This window comes from Lissotriton vulgaris, chromosome 12, assembly GCF_964263255.1.
Source record: "Lissotriton vulgaris chromosome 12, aLisVul1.2, whole genome shotgun sequence".
Classification (NCBI taxonomy): Eukaryota; Metazoa; Chordata; class Amphibia; order Caudata; family Salamandridae; genus Lissotriton; species Lissotriton vulgaris.
Genome location: NC_141700.1, coordinates 732,352,510 through 732,370,635, shown reverse-complemented (window position 1 = coordinate 732,370,635; position 18,126 = coordinate 732,352,510). Strand labels below are relative to the sequence as shown.

At 48.8% G+C, this 18,126-nt stretch overlaps 1 protein-coding gene across 2 annotated transcripts in view; it reads right to left on the bottom strand.

Moving 5' to 3' along the window:
- LOC147678424 (calpain-5-like) overlaps window positions 1-18,126 on the bottom strand; it is a 122,955-nt gene that overhangs the window by 41,401 nt on the left and 63,428 nt on the right. For both annotated transcript variants that reach the window (XM_086946021.1, XM_086946022.1), the window contains exon 5: window positions 2,092-2,284. In XM_086946021.1, the coding sequence (XP_086802147.1) occupies window positions 2,092-2,284 (193 nt within the window). The remainder of the gene's footprint in view (window positions 1-2,091; window positions 2,285-18,126) is intronic.

Sequence of the window (18,126 nt, the reverse complement as noted above, 5' to 3'; positions counted from 1 at the left end):
TTTCCAGATATATATACATTCAAAGATGGGCTTTATCGCTATACCAAACCTGATAGGAATGTTTATTGCCAGCTGAGCACTTGTGAATGGACCGGTTCTTCCCATAGTCATGCTGATAGGACAGCCCTCCTGCCCTAATTATTGTAACATTCCATCCAAGAAGCATCTTCTCCAAATTCAAAGTAAGCTTCAATACAGCTGTTGTGACTTCAGGAACAGCTGTATTCCACTGGGGACCTATTGGTTGAGCCCCTTTCTTAAAGTGACGCCTTTGTCACACCTTCGTATAATAGACCCTCTCTGAGGTCCCTCCTTTATAGGTCACAAGATGAACCTGAAGAAGGTCACCGGATGCTAAAGCATGGAGAGCAATCATTTCTTGTTTAAGCTCCTCAACAGAGGCATTGAACAATGCCTTCAAACCACTCATTCTGACGTCCTTTGTGGCGGAAAGGGTCGTCAGGTGGTTCCCACATTGAGACAAAATCTTGCCCTATGAGTGCGAAGTGGGGTTGACTGTTTTTTGATTGCCACAAAAGCTTTTTTTTTCTTGGGAGCAATTTTAATGATGCAGAAGATTGTGTGCACTGTTAACATTAAACCTGTTTGGTATCCACTTCATTTGTGGCTAAAGGCTGTTCAGCTGTAAGTCACCCAGGGCATAGTCTCAGTTTGTGGTTTGGGTAGGAAGGTTGACAGATGTAGCACTTTCTTCACCATCATATGAATTAACGTTGCATTTTCTTCACCATCCAAGGATTTTACATTAAGACCCAACCATAAATCAAATCATTGATGGGTATGGGTGGCACTATTGTTCTCATAAAAACACTAGAAGTGCACAAGCAAAGGATATGAGCTCTTGATAAAAGAAGACCTCAAGCTGTCGATTGACAACGGTCAGTTCTGCTTCTATGGGGTCAAGTAGGTTGGTTAAGTACTGTTAGAATGAGGAGAAGACATGGACCAAGTGGAAAAAAGAGGACCTCAGTCCAAGCCTCAGACCAACATTCTTCATGAGATGTGAAATTCCTGGAGTTCTGCGACTTGCAACTATCACTTTTCCTGGGTTTTGGAGAAATTAGCTCACCCCAGCTACCCGCAAACCGGGTACCCTCAAACTGAAACAAACTAGCTGAACACTGGCCCGCCAAATGGCCATATCACAAAGAATGTGCGTCACTCATGCCCAAGTAGGTTGAAGGATGTGAGAGGTCCCTCACTGCACTTGCAGTCCCCACCAATTCGCACCTGCTGCATGGTGACAAGGAGGCGAGAAGAAAAATAGTCAATAACTATCGCCCGCTCCGACAAAAGTATGTCTGGATCAGAAACAAAGTATGCTGAATTCAACGCAGTCCGTGACAACCGACCTTCCGCATTCTGGCCCTTCCACATCCACACTCCGGGTGACATAGTAAACTTCCATGTCCCTTGCATGTACAAACAGCTCACAACACATTCCAGAAGGGTGCAACCACAACACCTTCCTTACCCTGAAGTGTGGAATCACTGGAAATGTTTCCATGATCGGGAATCAGACATGATGAGGGTAGGCTGCACATTTTTGACGTGGAAAGAGACATGGTAGGAGGCCCTGGTGTGTTCCCCTTGTCAGATAGAATTCCTACCATTTTAAGGACACTCCACCCAGTTTCTTTGTATTCCCTTGTTTCAGAATGATCTTTAATATTAAGTATTACTAATGCTTTTTTGCACAGACCTCTATTATGTTTGCTTCCCTCCTGCAGCAGAAGCTGAATATAATCTGGTGGAGAAACTCTTCATAGACCACGGTCTCCTGATCCATATGTGGGGTACGCTTGCTTGCATTCACTGACCCAAAGGGTGGTATTCACTGTATAAACACTCTCCCGACAAGTTCACCTTGATGAAGCAGCTATTGAGACCCCATAAAGTTCTCTGGGTAAGGACGCTAACCATAGCAGCGTCTGCTAGGGCCACTTGGGTTCACTCAGTTTCCCTTACCTTGATGGAGCAGCTGATGAGACCCCATAAACTCCTCAGGGTAAGGACGCTAACCATAGCAGCGTCTGCTAGGGCCACTCAGGTTCACTCAGTTTCACTTACCTTGATGGAGCAGCTGATGAGAGAGCCCCGGGAATGAGCCTTCATCAGGGACTTGAAGAGCTTCTTCTTCTTCTCCAGATCTGCAGCAATGTTCTCCTCATCCAAGCAAACGGGCTCCGAGATACCGCCCGTGAAGTCCACCAGGGCCTCGCTGGTATTACCGCCCTCCATTGTCTCATAGCAGCCATTCAACCTGAGGGAGACGGGGACAGAAACATATCATCAGGGCCATGAGAGAGGACAGACTGGGACAAACCAAAAGAAATACAAAGTCCAAGAGTGCCAAAGACAAACAGGCCACCAACAGACTGAGACCAACAGACAGATACTGGAAGAAAGCACTTCCAAAGCCATTGTGTCTGACTTGCATTCCGGTGGGTTCGGTGGATGCAGCAGTTCCAGGGTTGATATAGTAACATCGCACCGAAGAGAAACTGGTGAATCTAGACTGAGGCAGATACTAGAACAGGCATTTGAACAGCCATTGTGTCTGGCTTCCACTCTGAAGAGCTCTGCAAGAACTCGCCCTCTTTGCTGCTACCGAGAAGCCTTCTCTGCTCTTGCAAGAGGTCTGTGAACATTGGTCTATGGATGGCATGCCGGTGCCTCTGCCCCTGCCTGACAATACAATGGTGTCAAGCTCTAAGAATTGCACATACAGTGTTATAGGTTTTCCTAGGACAAAAATATAATCCAAAAGCACTCCTGGCTACTAGTCTGTTTAAGTTGCAGCAGTGGGTTGTTTTCACTTTCCTGCCATCCGACTAATGTAGAAGGAAGGGGCTTCATGGTCACCTGCCTCCCACTAACTCTTCTCTGAAGGAGAACAGCCTTCTGAAACTTTGCTCTTGTGGCAGTCTTGCAGCAGAAGAAGAGTCAAGCACTTGCTGCCCTTGAAGATAAAAGAGGCCTGACCTGGAGATGCCAGAATGGATTATGTGGGGGATAAGGACTTCCCTGCCCCGGAGATGCCCAGAGTGGATTATGTGGGGGGATAAGGAGGACGTCACTGCCCCGGAGATGCCCAGAGTGGATTATGTGGGGGGATAAGGAGGACTTCACTGCCCCAGAGATGCCAGAATGGATTATGGGGGGGGATAAGGAGGACTTCCCTGCCCCGGAGATGCCCAGAATGGATTATGGGGGGGGATAAGGAGGACTTCACTGCCCCAGAGATGCCAGAATGGATTATGGGGGGGGATAAGGAGGACTTCACTGCCCCAGAGATGCCCAGAGTGGATTATGTGGGGGATAAGGAGGACTTTCTTGCCCCAGGAGATGCCCAGAGTGGATTATGTGGGGGGATAAGGAGAAATTCACTGCCCCGGAGATGCCCAGAATGGATTATGTGGGGGATAAGGAGGACTTCACTGCCCCGGAGATGCCCAGAATGGATTATGTGGGGGATAATGAGGACTACACTGCCCCAGAGATGCCCAGAATGGATTATGTGGGGGGATAAGGAGGACTTCACTGCCCCAGAGAGGCCCAGAATGGATTATGTGGGGGGATAAGGAGGACTTCACTGCCCCAGAGATGCCCAGAGTGGATTATGTGGGGGATAAGGAGGACTTTCTTGCCCCAGGAGATGCCCAGAGTGGATTATGTGGGGGGATAAGGAGAAATTCACTGCCCCAGAGATGCCCAGAATGGATTATGTGGGGGATAAGGAGGACTTTCTTGCCCCAGAGATGCCCAGAGTGGATTATGTGGGGGGATAAGGAGAAATTCACTGCCCCAGAGATGCCCAGAATGGATTATGGGGGGGGATAAGGAGGACTTCCCTGCCCCGGAGATGCCCAGAATGGATTATGGGGGGGGGATAAGGAGGACTTCACTGCCCCAGAGATGCCAGAATGGATTATGGGGGGGGATAAGGAGGACTTCACTGCCCCAGAGATGCCCAGAGTGGATTATGTGGGGGATAAGGAGGACTTTCTTGCCCCAGGAGATGCTCAGAGTGGATTATGTGGGGGGATAAGGAGAAATTCACTGCCCCGGAGATGCCCAGAATGGATTATGTGGGGGATAAGGAGGACTTCACTGCCCCGGAGATGCCCAGAATGGATTATGTGGGGGATAATGAGGACTACACTGCCCCAGAGATGCCCAGAATGGATTATGTGGGGGGATAAGGAGGACTTCACTGCCCCAGAGAGGCCCAGAATGGATTATGTGGGGGGATAAGGAGGACTTCACTGCCCCAGAGATGCCCAGAGTGGATTATGTGGGGGATAAGGAGGACTTTCTTGCCCCAGGAGATGCCCAGAGTGGATTATGTGGGGGGATAAGGAGAAATTCACTGCCCCAGAGATGCCCAGAATGGATTATGTGGGGGATAAGGAGGACTTTCTTGCCCCAGAGATGCCCAGAGTGGATTATGTGGGGGGATAAGGAGAAATTCACTGCCCCAGAGATGCCCAGAATGGATTATGTGGGGGGATAAGGAGGACTTCACTGCCCCAGAGATGCCCAGAGTGGATTATGTGGGGGATAAGGAGGACTTTCTTGCCCCAGAGATGCCCAGAGTGGATTATGTGGGGTGATAAGAAGAAATTCACTGCCCCAGAGATGCCCAGAATGGATTATGTGGGGGGATAAGGAGGACTTCACTGCCCCAGAGAGGCCCAGAATGGATTATGTGGGGGCATAAGAAGGACTTTCTTTCCCTGGAGATGCTAGAATGGATAATGGGGGGGGGGGACAAGGAGGACTTACTTGCCCTGGAGATGCCCGACACCGCAGCCATCAACCTCAACAAATGGATCAACGACTGCGCCGACACCTTCGCCCCCCTCAAAACCTCCACAACCCATCGCACCAACAAGAAAGCCGCATGGTTCAACGAAGACCGCCGGACCTCCAAACACACCTGTCGGAAGCTGGAGAAGAGATGGCTTTGCGACCGAACTCACGACAACCACGCAGCCCACAAAAACACCATCCGAAGACACCACCAACTCATCAGGACCGCCAAGAGGACCGCCTTCAAGAACCGCCTGGAAAACAACGCGCACAACTCCAAAGAGCTCTTCAGCATTGTGAAAGAGCTCTCCAACTCCAGCTCCAACACCAACGACATCCCACCCTCACAAGACCTGTGCGATGCACTGGGCACCTTCTTTCACCGCAAGATCGTCGACATCCACGACAGCTTCAACTCCGACACCCCCACCTCCACCGCCGACACCGCCCCGTGACCTCCACCCGCACCAGTCGCCTGACCACCTGATCCAACGTCAGCGAGGAAAACACCATCAAGACCAATAACTCCATCCACTCCGGATCCCCATCGGACCCATGCCCCCATCACGTCTTCAAAAAAGCCGGCACAGTCATCGCACCCCATCTCTGGAAAATCATCAACACATCCTTCGAGACAGCTACCTTCCCGGAGAGCTGGAAACACGCCAAGATGAACGCCCTACTGAAGAAACCCAAGGCAGACCCCAAGGACCTCAAGAACTTCCAGCCCATCTCCCTGCTCCGCTTCCCGGCGAAAGTCACAGAGAAGATTGTAAACAGACAGCTGACCGGCTACCTCGAAGACAACAAGATCCTAGACCCATCCCAGTCTGGCTTCCGCAGCAACCACAGCACCGAGAACGCCCTAATCGCCACCACCAACGACATCAGGATCCTGATGGACAAAGGAGAAACAGCCGCCCTCATCCTTCTGGACCTATCAGCAGCCTTCGACACGGTCTGCCACCGCATCCTAACAGCACGCCTCCACGATGCCGGAATCCAAGAGAAGGCCCTGGCATGGACCACATCCTTCCTCTCCGGCAGAACCCAGAGCGTCCGCCTCCCACCCTTCTGCTCAAAGACCACCGAGATCATCTGCGGCGTCCCACAGGGGTCCTTCATCAGCCCAACGCTGTTCAATATCTACATGGCACTGATTGCCCAGGTCGCACGACGACATAACCTCAACATCATCTCCTACGACTACGACACCCAGCTGATCATATCCCTCACCGAAGACCCCCACACCGCCAAAGACAATCTCCACAGAGGAATGAAGGCCGTCGCAGAATGGATGAAGGAGAGCAAACTGAAACTGAACTCAGACAAAATGAAGGATCTCATCCTCGGCTCCACCCCCTCAGCCTGGGACAACTCCTGGTGGCCCACTTCGCTAGGAACCCACCGAACACGCACGCAACCTAGGAATCATCCTCGACTCCTCCCTCTCCATGACCAAGCAAGTCAATGCCGTCTCCACGTCCTGCTTCAACACCCTCGGAATGCTCCGCCGAATCTTCAAATGGATCCCCTCCGACACGAGAAAGACAGTCACCCACGCCCTCGTCACTAGCAGACTGGACTACGGGAACACCCTTTACGCAGGAACAACAACCAAGCTCCTGAGATCCCTCCAACGCACCCAGAATGCCGCGGCCTGACTGATCCTCAATGTCCTACGACGCAGCCACATCACACCCCACCTGAGAGACCTGCACTGTCTCCCCGTCGACAAGAGGATCACCTTCAAGCTCCTCATCCACGCACACAAGGCCCTCCACAACACCGGACCTGCTTACCTCAACGACCGACTCAACTTCTACACACCCACCCGCAACCTCCGCTCGGCCAGCCACGCCCTCGCCACAGCCCCTTGCATCTGGAAAACCACCGTCGGTGGCAGATCCTTCTCCTACCTCGCCGCCAAGACCTGGAACTCTCTCCCCACCTACCTACGAAAGACCCAAGACCTGCCGACCTTTAGAAGACTTTTCAAGACCTGGCTCTTCGATCAGTAGCAGCCCCCTCCCACCCCCTCAGTGCCTTGAGACCCTCTCTGGTATGTAGCGCGCTTTACAAATGTATTCTATTGTATATTATTGTATTATAATGTGGGTGGGATAAAGAGGACTTCCCTGCCCCAGAGATGCCCAGAATGGATTATGTGGGGGATAAGGAAGATCCTAAAAAAGATGAAGATGTGAGAAGGGATTATGTGCAAGACACACAACTCACAGAAATTCTTCATCTCTGCAGTGATCTTGCCTTTCCTGATCCACTTGTTTGGAAAAGGAAGAGGTGTTTTTTAAGCAGTACCACTAAAGGGAGCCAGAGAGTACACCATTAAATGAGGCCATGTAAAGTGTGCTTTCTGGAAAATGGAAGAAGGTGGAAACATCTATGTTTCCAAGATTCAGCCCTAAAAGAGATCTACTCCACCATAATGCAGAGGAGTTCCCTTCTGTTATGAAGGTGGACTCGATAGGTGGAGTCTCATCTGAAGGTACTGTCATGATCCATCCAGTTGATAGAAGAGTGGGTGTGACAAAACAAGCATAATCTGAAAACAAATCTTCCATTATAGCAAACTCCTATGCAAGATATGCAGTGCATTCTCCTTGAAGGGATTTCCAGACTTTGGTAGAAGGGATGGCAAAGCGTAAAGACTGTACTTCCACCATGACCATAAAGTATCAACAAGTTACGTTCCTTTTGGACCTATAATTTGACTGTGTGTATTGGCAGCGACCTCGGGGTCCGTTATTGCAGCAAGACATCATAAATTAGTGAGGTCATGGAATGGGATAGTATACAGAAGAGTTTGTTGATACACCTTCCCAATACTGCAGCCAAACTGCTTTGTTCCCAGCTAGACCTGGCTATTAAATCAGCCGAGCAAATTGAGGACTCCTGTTCCTCTCGCTTTCAGAGAGCCCGACTGGGTACAAAAAGAGCCTTTGGTCCGACTTCATCATCCAGAGGGACAGTTCAGCCCTCTTAAGTACCGCTTTGTTCGCCATAAGTTGGCAGGGTATGCTCAGACGTGAGTCCCTTGCTCACTTTGCCACTAATTCAAGCAAGCCTGGCTGAAGACGGCTGTAATGCCAGAAAACGGTCCTAGGAAGCTTGAATCCGGTCCAGGGAAGGCATGACTCGGCAGTTCGGGCTGGTCTGTTCCCATGAGGCACAGGGTCAGACTGATTTGCATATGGCAATGTCTGACCTTTGGTGGCATAGTGGGCTAAAGAACTGTGATGTATTAAATCCAGATCTGTTGACTGGGAGTGAGTGTTTGATTGGTTCAGATGCTCCGTCCATCACCACCCCCTTTTGTACCGCTTTGTTCAACATAAGTTGGCAGAGTATGCTCAGACGTGAGTCCCTTGCTCACTTTGCCACTGGATTCAAGCAAGCCTGGCTGAAGAAGACTGTAATGCCAGAAACCGGTCCTAGGAAGCTTGAATCCGGTCCAGGGAAGGCATGGCTTGGCAGTTTGGGCTGGACTGTTCCCATGAGGCACAGGGTCAGACTGATTTGCATATGGCCAAGTCTGAACTGGGTGGCAGAATGGGCTAAAGAACGGTGATGGATTAAACCCAGATCTGTTGACTGGGTGTGAGTGTTTGATTGGTTCAGATGCTCCATCCATCACCACCCCCTTTTGTACCGCTTTGTTCACCATAAGTGGGCAGGGTATGCTCAGACGTGAGTCCCTTGCTCACTTTGCCACTGGATTCAAGCAAGCCTGGCTGAAGACGGCTGTAATGCCAGAAACCAGTCCTCTGAAGCTTGTTTCCGGTCCAGGGAAGACATGGCTTGGCAGTTCGGGCTGGACTGTTCCCATGAGGCACAGGGTCAGACTGATTTGCATATGGCCATGTCTGAACTGGGTGGCAGAGTTGGCTAAAGATTGGTGATGGATTAAACCCTGACCTTGACTGGGTGTGAGTGTTTGATTGGTTCAGATGCTCCGTCCATCACCACCCCCTTTTGTACCGCTTTCATGGAATGGGTCATGGCTGGAGGGTCCCATCTTCTGGTCAATCCTAACTCAAGGCCTTTGTAAATTGCCCTTTTCCCTTTACAATCATCACTACTCAAAGGCTGTGCCTTTGGCATTCTGAAGAACGTTCGCGAAATCTGGCAGATGCTTGGGTTTTGGATAACAGAGAAGGTTTATCTAATTACGTTCCGAGAAGAACCACAACAATTTGTTTTCGCCAGTCTGCACGTTTGCCTTGCCCAGGTCATTGTTAGGCTCTTCTTCAAGGAGTAACATTTTTTTTTAAAGCAGCAGTAATTCTTTGCCACATTCAGATATAGGTCCTATCTCAATAGAACAAGAGCAACCAATATGTTCATGCAAACTTGGGTATTATAAAGCAAAACCTTTAAAACAGCTCACATGGAACTCATTTTGTAAACATATTGAATAAATATGGTTACAAAAGGAGTTCCATGTCAGCTGCTGTAAAAGTTTGACATTAAGATATTCGTCAGTTTTGTTATTCCTTTCTATTCTGGTTTCTAAACGCACCAAGCATGAGTTCCTTTATTCCATATCGGTCACTAAAGATGGCGGCCTTTAAGTCAATTTTGCTGCTCCTCTCCGGGAGGTTTTTGGCTCATTTAAACCTATAGGACACATATCTACAGATCCAGATTGATCCAAGTTCCCAAAGATTCCTCTGCTTGAGTTTCTTGGACCTTCACTACTAGTTCCAAGTGCCTTTTCTTGTCTAGGTTCAGCTCCAAGAGTGTTCACCAAGGTAATAGCCCCACTTGTGTAGTGTTTAATTTGTGCCAGTGTTTGCCTGGGCTCGGCACCAGCACTTGATTTTTGATATATGCACATTTTTATGACTTTACACCACATGGTGGAGATGTCTATTTACATTTAGACAGAGAACATTAGCAGCGTGATTAATAATGCAATACATATTTAAAAAAAATGATACCAGCATGCCTAGGAATTCTTACAGCTTTGGGAGACCTAGAATATTCTAAACAGTTACATTTGCCAGTGTGGCGGGTGGCATGTAGCATCAGTGCTGGCAAGGACAGTGGATACTGCTAGTTGCAGTGCTCTTTTGAAGTATATATGGGCCCTGGTACTTAATGTTTCACAAATTAGGCACTGCACTGGTTTGTTGAATTCTTTTAAAGGGAATCCATGTCTTTCTGCATCTGGATGACTGGCTAATTTCTGTTTCTCTTTCGAAGAAGTACATAGATGCCAGAAGAGTTTGCAAAATTCTCCAGAGCCCTGGATTTCTTCTGGACTTGGCCAAGTGCCATCTAGTTCCTTCACATTGGAGTATTTTTTCCCATACGCCTGGATTGTGGTTTTCTTCCAAAAGGGAAAAAACCTACAAATGGATTGTTCCCTTGTGAAGCCTGTTGTCTACGCCCCGAGCAATAGTGAGAGATTGGTTGAGGGTACTGGGGTACTTGGCGGCTTGCCTTTAGGGGGTTGTTTGGGCCAGAGTACATCTGCAGTCCCTCCCGCATAAGATCCTATAACATTGAGAACTGAGTTTGGAGAACTAGGAGGCTTGGATTCCAGATCCCTTCAATGGTTCTTAGACCCTCCACCTGAGATTATGACCTTGGATGCCAGTGGGTTGGAATGGGAAGCAATCTTGAAGAGGATTCACCCTAGGGTTTCTGCTCTCAGGAAAAAAGGTCCAATTCTCTAAACTGGAAGGAACTAGCAGTTTAGCTGAACCAAATTCATTCCCTCCCTCCCCCCAGTTGTAGAATCAAGCCAGATTTGTGAGACAGGTGTTCAGGTAACTCCTGCCTATGTCAATCATTGGGGTTCAAAGGAAGTTGATTTAACTATCCAGCAGTCTGGGAGGCCAGACACACTTAGAGTTTTTAATCACAATTGGTGTAATTTTGAATCTTGGTTTGCAAAGGTCTTCTTGTGACCCAGGGAACAAATTAGATTTTATTAGAGATGGATTTCTTTTAGGATTGACTGTCTCCTTGATTAGAGTTCAGAGGCAACTATTCAGGCTTTTCGAGATCCATATTCCGGTTCCTCCCTGGGACCTTCCCCTTCTTCTTCAGCTCTTTCAGAAAGACCCTTTTGAATTTTTAGAAAAGGTTAGGTTTAAATTTCTCACTGTGAAGGTATTTTTCATTAGTGGCAATTTATTCAAGCTGTTGTTTAGGGTAATATGGGGCTGTGCTTTCCATGCCTTCTTTTCTCTGATTTTTTCAGGACAAAGTAGTCTTTTATCTAGCTCAGTCTTTTGTGCCCAAGATCCTTTCAGATTACTTTTCCTTCCCGGGTCTTGTGTTTTCCCAGTTTTGTATTCTTTTTCCTTTTTGAAGATTGCTCTTCATATGTTAGATGCACATAGCGTTCTTTCGATTTATCTGAAAGGATTGCTTCCTTTAGGTCAGTAGATTTGCGATTGTCACTTATGGTTTAGCTAGCAGTGGTCATCGTTCCATTATTGCATCTTTGAGCAACTGGATTTAGTTTGCTTTTTCAGTCTGGTATCAGGCTGCAGGAGTTGATTTGCCATCACCCATTATGGGTAGATCTAATAGACTAGTTTCTTTATCTTGGGCAGCCTTTAGAGGTGCATCCATTAAAGACATTTGTGATGTGCCCACCTGGGCATCTCCCAACACTTTCGTGAATGTTGCATGTGGCAGGTGGGGGAAAATTGACCTGCTAATTGTATTATTTTGGTTTTTCAGTGTTGAGCTCTCTTTTGATTGATTAGAAGATGTAGTTTTGTTTTCTGCTAAATAATTGAATCACTGGGATGGTATACACTTTTGGTCTTTGGTGCGGTCCATGTGTGGTACTGAGTACTGCGGACACGCCTCTTTTACGGCTGTAGTAGATCTGTAACGTGAAAGAACTGGGATGAGGAAGATGGGTAAGGCGGTAATGACATAGTTACTTCCTGGTAACCTTCATTACTCCAACCAGTGGTGTTCCTTATCACAGTCCTTGAATCTCGCTCCCTCTTCCCCATTTGGAAGCGTCAGAGTGGTTCAGAGACGCAGCTTTTTATAACAAGCAGTGGGATTAGTCGTTGCCTCCTTTCTACCCCAGGAAAGGATGAGGCTCCAGAGACGGATAGAAGAAAACTATAGGTATTAGAAGACCGCTGATGCTTACTTCAAGGACCACAATGCTTTGGGGTAACACGCTGGTAGGACAAGCAGTGTGCGACCAATTGGACTTTTGTAGGTATTAGAAGACACTTGTTTTTCCATAGGCTAAGACAGGCTGATCGGGCAAAGTCGAAGGGTAATAACTGTGACGAAGATGACCAAAGGTTGGAGTATTGAAGCTTACCAGTAAGTAACCAGGCCATTACAGTTGACTTGGGACATTGCAATGCCTGCAGGTACTGTGAGCAGGGTTGGATTGGTAAGGTGTGCACCTGGGCAATGGCAGGTATTGGAGTTGCAGCTGTGGGGCACTTTTTTTGGCCAGTGTGGTGGCCGAATTGGGCTGTGTCTGTGCTGCCAGCGGGCCAGTGGGGGTCTGAGTGGCCTTTCTGGAGGCAGATGGGCCTCTATTACCTCCCTTTTACCAAGCAGGCGAAGGTGTCATTCCGAATATCTCACTGGGCAGCAGGGCTGGACTGGGAACCCAAACCGGCCATGGCAAAGAGCTCAACTGCCCCACCATCCCCCAGGGGGGGGGGCGGGGGGGGGGGCGCCGAGCTCTTTGCCAGGGCCGGTTTCAGGCCGATTTTGTTACAGGGCCGTTTTTGCAGGAACTCTCCGTACTCTTCAAACATAGGGCCGAGGGCCTCTTATTCCTTCATGTTAAGTACTCGGGTGCGGCTGCAATGAGATGCTCGACAGCCCGCGAAGCTGTTTCTGCCCGGGCTGACACACACGACGGGGGGGATGAAGCTCCGTTAGCCCAATGGGTGTTGCGCGCCTGATACTACGTAATCGAAGGAATAAAATTCCCTCGGCCCTATGTTTAAAGAGTACAGAGAGTCACATCGAAGTTCCCTGACTTTAAATGGTCAAAAAACTGTTTTATGTCTTGCAATATCCGTTTAATGTGCGGACACGGCGTCCTTTAACCCTTATATCATGCGAAGTGAAAGGAATCCATTAGTAGATTTTCAGGTGCAGAGGGAGAGGCCGGAATACACACAAGAGCCCTGGATGCTAAGATCTAATGTACCAAAGTGCTTTACGCAGTCTGTGGCTATGGGGAAATGCACTGATGCAGGACCACGGTTCTCCTCACTGGATCTTGCAGGAAAGACCTGGAACAAACCATGCATAAATACACGTTTCCTACCTTCTCCGTCAAAAAGGAGCAAGAAAAGTGTTTATCTCGGAAGATGGTGGCAAATGCCCACAGGGGCGGCCTTAGGCATGTGCAAGCTGTGCACCTGCACAGGGCCACCAGATCCCAGGGGCCACCATACCAATATATATACTTAATATAATAATCCTCCGAGGATGGATACATATTTGCGTGGTGGCCCCTGGCAGGGATTTGGCGGCCTCCGGCTCTGTTCCACTTCCAAACACCCTGACCCCCCCTCTTCAATAGCCTCCGCGCTCCGCACCGCCCAGACCCCCTCTTCCGGGGCCCCCTACCTACGCTCCCTGCCCAGGGCCACCATGAGCCTAGAGCCGCCCCTGATGCCCACAGGGTAAGGAGGAGGCTTCTGCGCCTTTCAATGATAACGAAAATTACAGCCTGTATGCCACTGTGCTCTCAGAGACTCAGTGCGACGTGGGAGGCAACTATTTGCTTTAGGGTGTAACAATACTGGCACAGGTAAACTAATATTTGCCTCAACTATGCACATTTCTAGAGTGGGATAAAAAGCACCTGAACAGGGCGTCTAGGGGGCATGACAACGCAGGCCACTATCTAAACAGGGCCCCACATTCTTAGCAAAATGTATTTATAGATTTTTAATGATTTTTTTTAATTGAAGTTGGCCTGTCGTCTTTCTTAATAAAGAGGCAGGATATATCATTGTACCGCTAGATGGAACCAGACGCCGTGGATTCTCTTTTTCGCGCTACTCAGAAACAGATGCTTACGGCACCTGGCAAGCACGGAAGAAGCGTCCCGAGGGTCCTGCATTAGGCTTTTGCGCCCGGCCTCAGGAAGACTACTAACAAGACGAATGTAGAAAAAAGATTCTCGAAGGTCAGATATTTTTGTTATTTCACCATTTATCAAGATATGATATAATAGGCAGTGGCTATTACAGAGAACTCTGTAATACGGCTTTCATGAATTTGTGTTTGGTTTCAAATCTTTATTATATCAGCCCGTTTACTGTAGAGGAAAAATCTGAGGCGCAAACATACAACCCCTCGGGTAACCCTTCTCATAAAGCTGAATCGAGTAAACCAGACGGGCGCCTGTAATCACACTCTGAGCGCACCTACCAAAAATGTGAAATATGCTTTTCCGTAGCACGGAAAAAAGAAGCAAACAGGCCGCCGGGGCGGCTCCTCCAATAGGGTGGAGAAGCGTCGCCTCGCTGCTTTCTCGTAGTGCGAGAAGCAGAAACATAAAATGGTAATAACTACCATTTCATGTTTCTGATTCTCGCACTGCGAGAGAGCAGAAGGGTTTAGTAGGGTCTGCTCTCGGGCAGGGGAGGAGTGGCTTGCCCACTGCTGAGGAAGCTGACTGTTTGGTCGGCCCTCTGGGGCCACCCAAACCAGTCATGCACACTCTGCCCTTTCTCCATGTTGGCTGCAATACAGCCTATATGGAGAAAATGGCCTCCTCATAGGCGCCTGGCTGGGCGCTGTAACAACCAATCACAATGTTGCCGTTGCAGCGTTGTGATTGGCTTAGAGGAGGGAGGCTACTTGCTTCTTGTTCCTGCTGGCGACAGGACAGTAGGAGGTCAGGAGTGGAGACGACATGGGACTTGGCAAGTTTTTTAAAATGTATTTTTTAAATCAAGCCGCCCCTACCCTGGGACCCTGCCCCTCCACTCGCAAGTCATGCCAGCCGCGACTAGTTCAAACAAACAAATGCCCAAAGCTTACTAAACCATGCAAGGCTGGCAAAACACCTTGCCAGACCTGGTGATAATGCCACTATGTAAGCACATAGACTTTTCCTTATACTTTTTGGGATGGGCCACGAGCGGTCCTAGTCCCCTTTATTGATCCCATGCGGCTGCTCCCGGCCGTAGGGTTGCATGCTACAGTGACATGGGTCAGGGGGTCATTTTTATGAGCCACATGTCTCACTACATCCCATCCAGCGTAAGTCCACAATTAGTCCACTTGCGGTAATATTCGGACTAGGCACACAAAGTCAGTCGGTCAGCCAAAAATAATTTATTTCGTAAATCAAAACCATATAAAGTCGAAAGGCCCTTAAAGCTAATTCTCGGAGTCTCTGTCTTGGAGTTGGATTGGGGCGGATGATGTACCAACGGGTTCATGGTGCTTCTGGGACCACCCGGGTCTCTTGGTTCGGCATCCTCTTAGCTAATATGGAGACCCGGGCAGGAAAAAGTACTATACTCTGCTCACCACACTCAGACTGCTGCAGTTGTCGTGGTTGTTGGTTCACCCTGGATCTCTTTCCTAGGATTCACCATTGTCCCAGTTGGTGCTTCCGTCAGAGGCATTACCTTCGCCCCCTATGGGTGTTCTCACATTTTTAAACCAGGTGACATTTTGGGCTGCTATCTCAGTGTCTCATTGGTCAGATACTAGAGTACCTTTTTACTCAGGAGCGGCTCCTCCGCTAAGGTGGAGGAGCGTCGCCCCACTGTGCAGTTTAAAATGGAAATATATAAAAGATAATACCTCTTTGTTATTATCATTTTTTTCCCCGTTGTTTCTCAGCTGGGTAGGGCCGAGGCGGGACTGGGCGGGAACAGTAGAACTGGAGGAGGACCAGTTTGCACTCTCTTAAGTGCACCAGACAGGTTGCCCGGCCGTCTCGAGCCAGCCAAACAGTCATGCGGACTTTGCAACTTCTCCCCCCAGGCCACATTATAGCCTGGGTGGAGAACATGACCAGGCTCCCTGTCTCCGTCTGAGCACCGAACCACATGCTCAGACCTATCACAACGCTGCATTGCAGCATTGTGATTGGCTTAGGTGAGCCTGGAAGCCTGGGTGCTTCCTGTTTCTGTCTTGGAAGCGGGCGAAGAGAACCTTCCACCTCCCCCCGCAAACGGCTCCCCACCCACTGGCATTAAATAGCAGCCACCACTATTATGACTGCAGTCAAAGTCCACAGCTTTCTCTTGTACAGCATACAGAACTTCCACCCAGGCCGCCAAAGTCCAGGCTGACTTTTGATCATGGTTTCTCACAGATTTCTTCTGTGGCTACTGCTGCCGGTGCCTCTGCTCCATTTGTTAGTTGGCAACCAGTAAAGTCTTTCACCATGTCATCATCTGTGGCATGAAGTCCTGGCAAATTGGCAACCAAGCATTTCCTCCCAGATGGGCTCTTGTCTTTGCTGCTCCTTGGCTAGGAGTGTGAGCTAGCTCTATTACTCTCTTGCACAGTGTTGCTGACATCACGATGCAGTGCCCTCATAGCAGCAACTCGTCTGGGATTGCACGAAGCTCATTCTGCGCCCTCCACAGTTGTGAAAATCGCTCTCTCTCAGGGGTTAGCCACTAGTGGGCATCCCTCAGGAATATTTTCCACCTCCCTTCTTGAAGGGTGATATTGACCTTCCGGAGCACTTTGTCTGCAAGAGTGGCTTGTCGGATTTCTAGAACAGTGAATGCCTTCGGCCATGGGGTTTCGCTCACTGTCCACACCTAGTCTCCAGTCACCAAGATGGCATTGGCTTGGCTCCCTTTCTGGACCACTGAATGCCAAGAGGGAATGTCTGTAGGATGTTTTGCCCCATGCATGTATGCTATGGTGACTTGATACTGCTGTAGTTGTACTGCCCATCGTTTGAGAAGTGGTGGTGGGTAAAGGGCAATTCCTCCAAACAGGGAAACCAGGGGCCGATGATCAGTAATTACTTTGAACTCCTATCAGCAAAGGTAAAGATGAAAGTGTCTGCAACCCCATTTTATTGTCAGGGCTTCTTTCTCAATCTGGGCGTATTGAGTCTCTGTGGCAGTGAGCATCCAGCTGGCAAAAGCAATGGGGTCTTTAAGGGGTCAACACCACTCAAAGACCCACCAGATTGGCATCCATAAGTAGTTCTGTCTCTTTTTCAGGCTTGAAATATTTCATTAGGGCACCATAAATCAAGGCTTGTTTTATGGTTTCAAATGCCAGGTCTCCTTTCTGACCCTATGCCCAGTTCCCATCAGTCTTAGTCTTCGTTAGTGCTCGGGGTTGATCGGACAGCATTGAAAGGCTGGTATGAAGTAGTCACAGTATATGGTCATTACCAGGAAGCTGTGAACTTCAGTGGCGTTACGCTGCACTTGCTTCTAACTTCCTGGGATCTACCTTAAGCCCACCTTTTGTGAATACATAGCCGAAGGACTAAATCTGTGACTCAAAGAAAAAGCACTTTTCACAGTGTAGCTTGAGGTCATGTTCGCGGAGTCGCTGCAGTGTAGCCTGCAGGCGGTGGTGGTGTGCTTCAAGGGTTGCCCATTTGAGAAGATAGTCACTGATATTCATGACACCTTGTAGGCCAGCGAGAGTTCTGAAACATCTCTGCTGCAGAGGACATTTCAAAGTTCAGCTGTATGCAGCAATGCAGGCCTAGGTAAGTCGATACATATCCGATATAGCAGCTGTCCTGGTCTAGTAGTAGCTGATGATATCCTGCATTAAGATCCAATATGGAGAAACCTTTTGCTCCATTCAGGTCAGTAATTGTATCATCCTTTGTAGGGGTGTTGTTCATCTCCCTTTTGATTGCTCTGTTGGGTAAACATGTTGATGCAGAGCCTGATTGTTCCTGGCTGTTTGGCCATTCTCTGCAATGCCCATTGGGGATACCCAGGGAGCTGGGTCAGATACCTTCTCAATGGCATCAAGCTGGTTGAGCGTCTCAAGATCTTGTTCCACAAGCAGCAGCAAACGGAACGGCACTCTCCCGACTTCTCTATGTGCTTCACAGGTGGTTCTTTAAGGCACCACAGTCCTTAGAAAACCTTCAGAAATTGTACTGGGATGTGGTCTATCTGTGTGGCTTGGAGAGCACATGCAAAGGTTTCTAGTCCAAGGTCTTCAGCTCTCCTCAGCCGACTGGCAGCCCAATCATATCTCTGCCCTTTCCCAGGCAATGTGGAACCTGGCCGGTGTTTCTCTCTCGTCGTTCTCTACCATCAGGTATATCACCACGGCTAACAATAG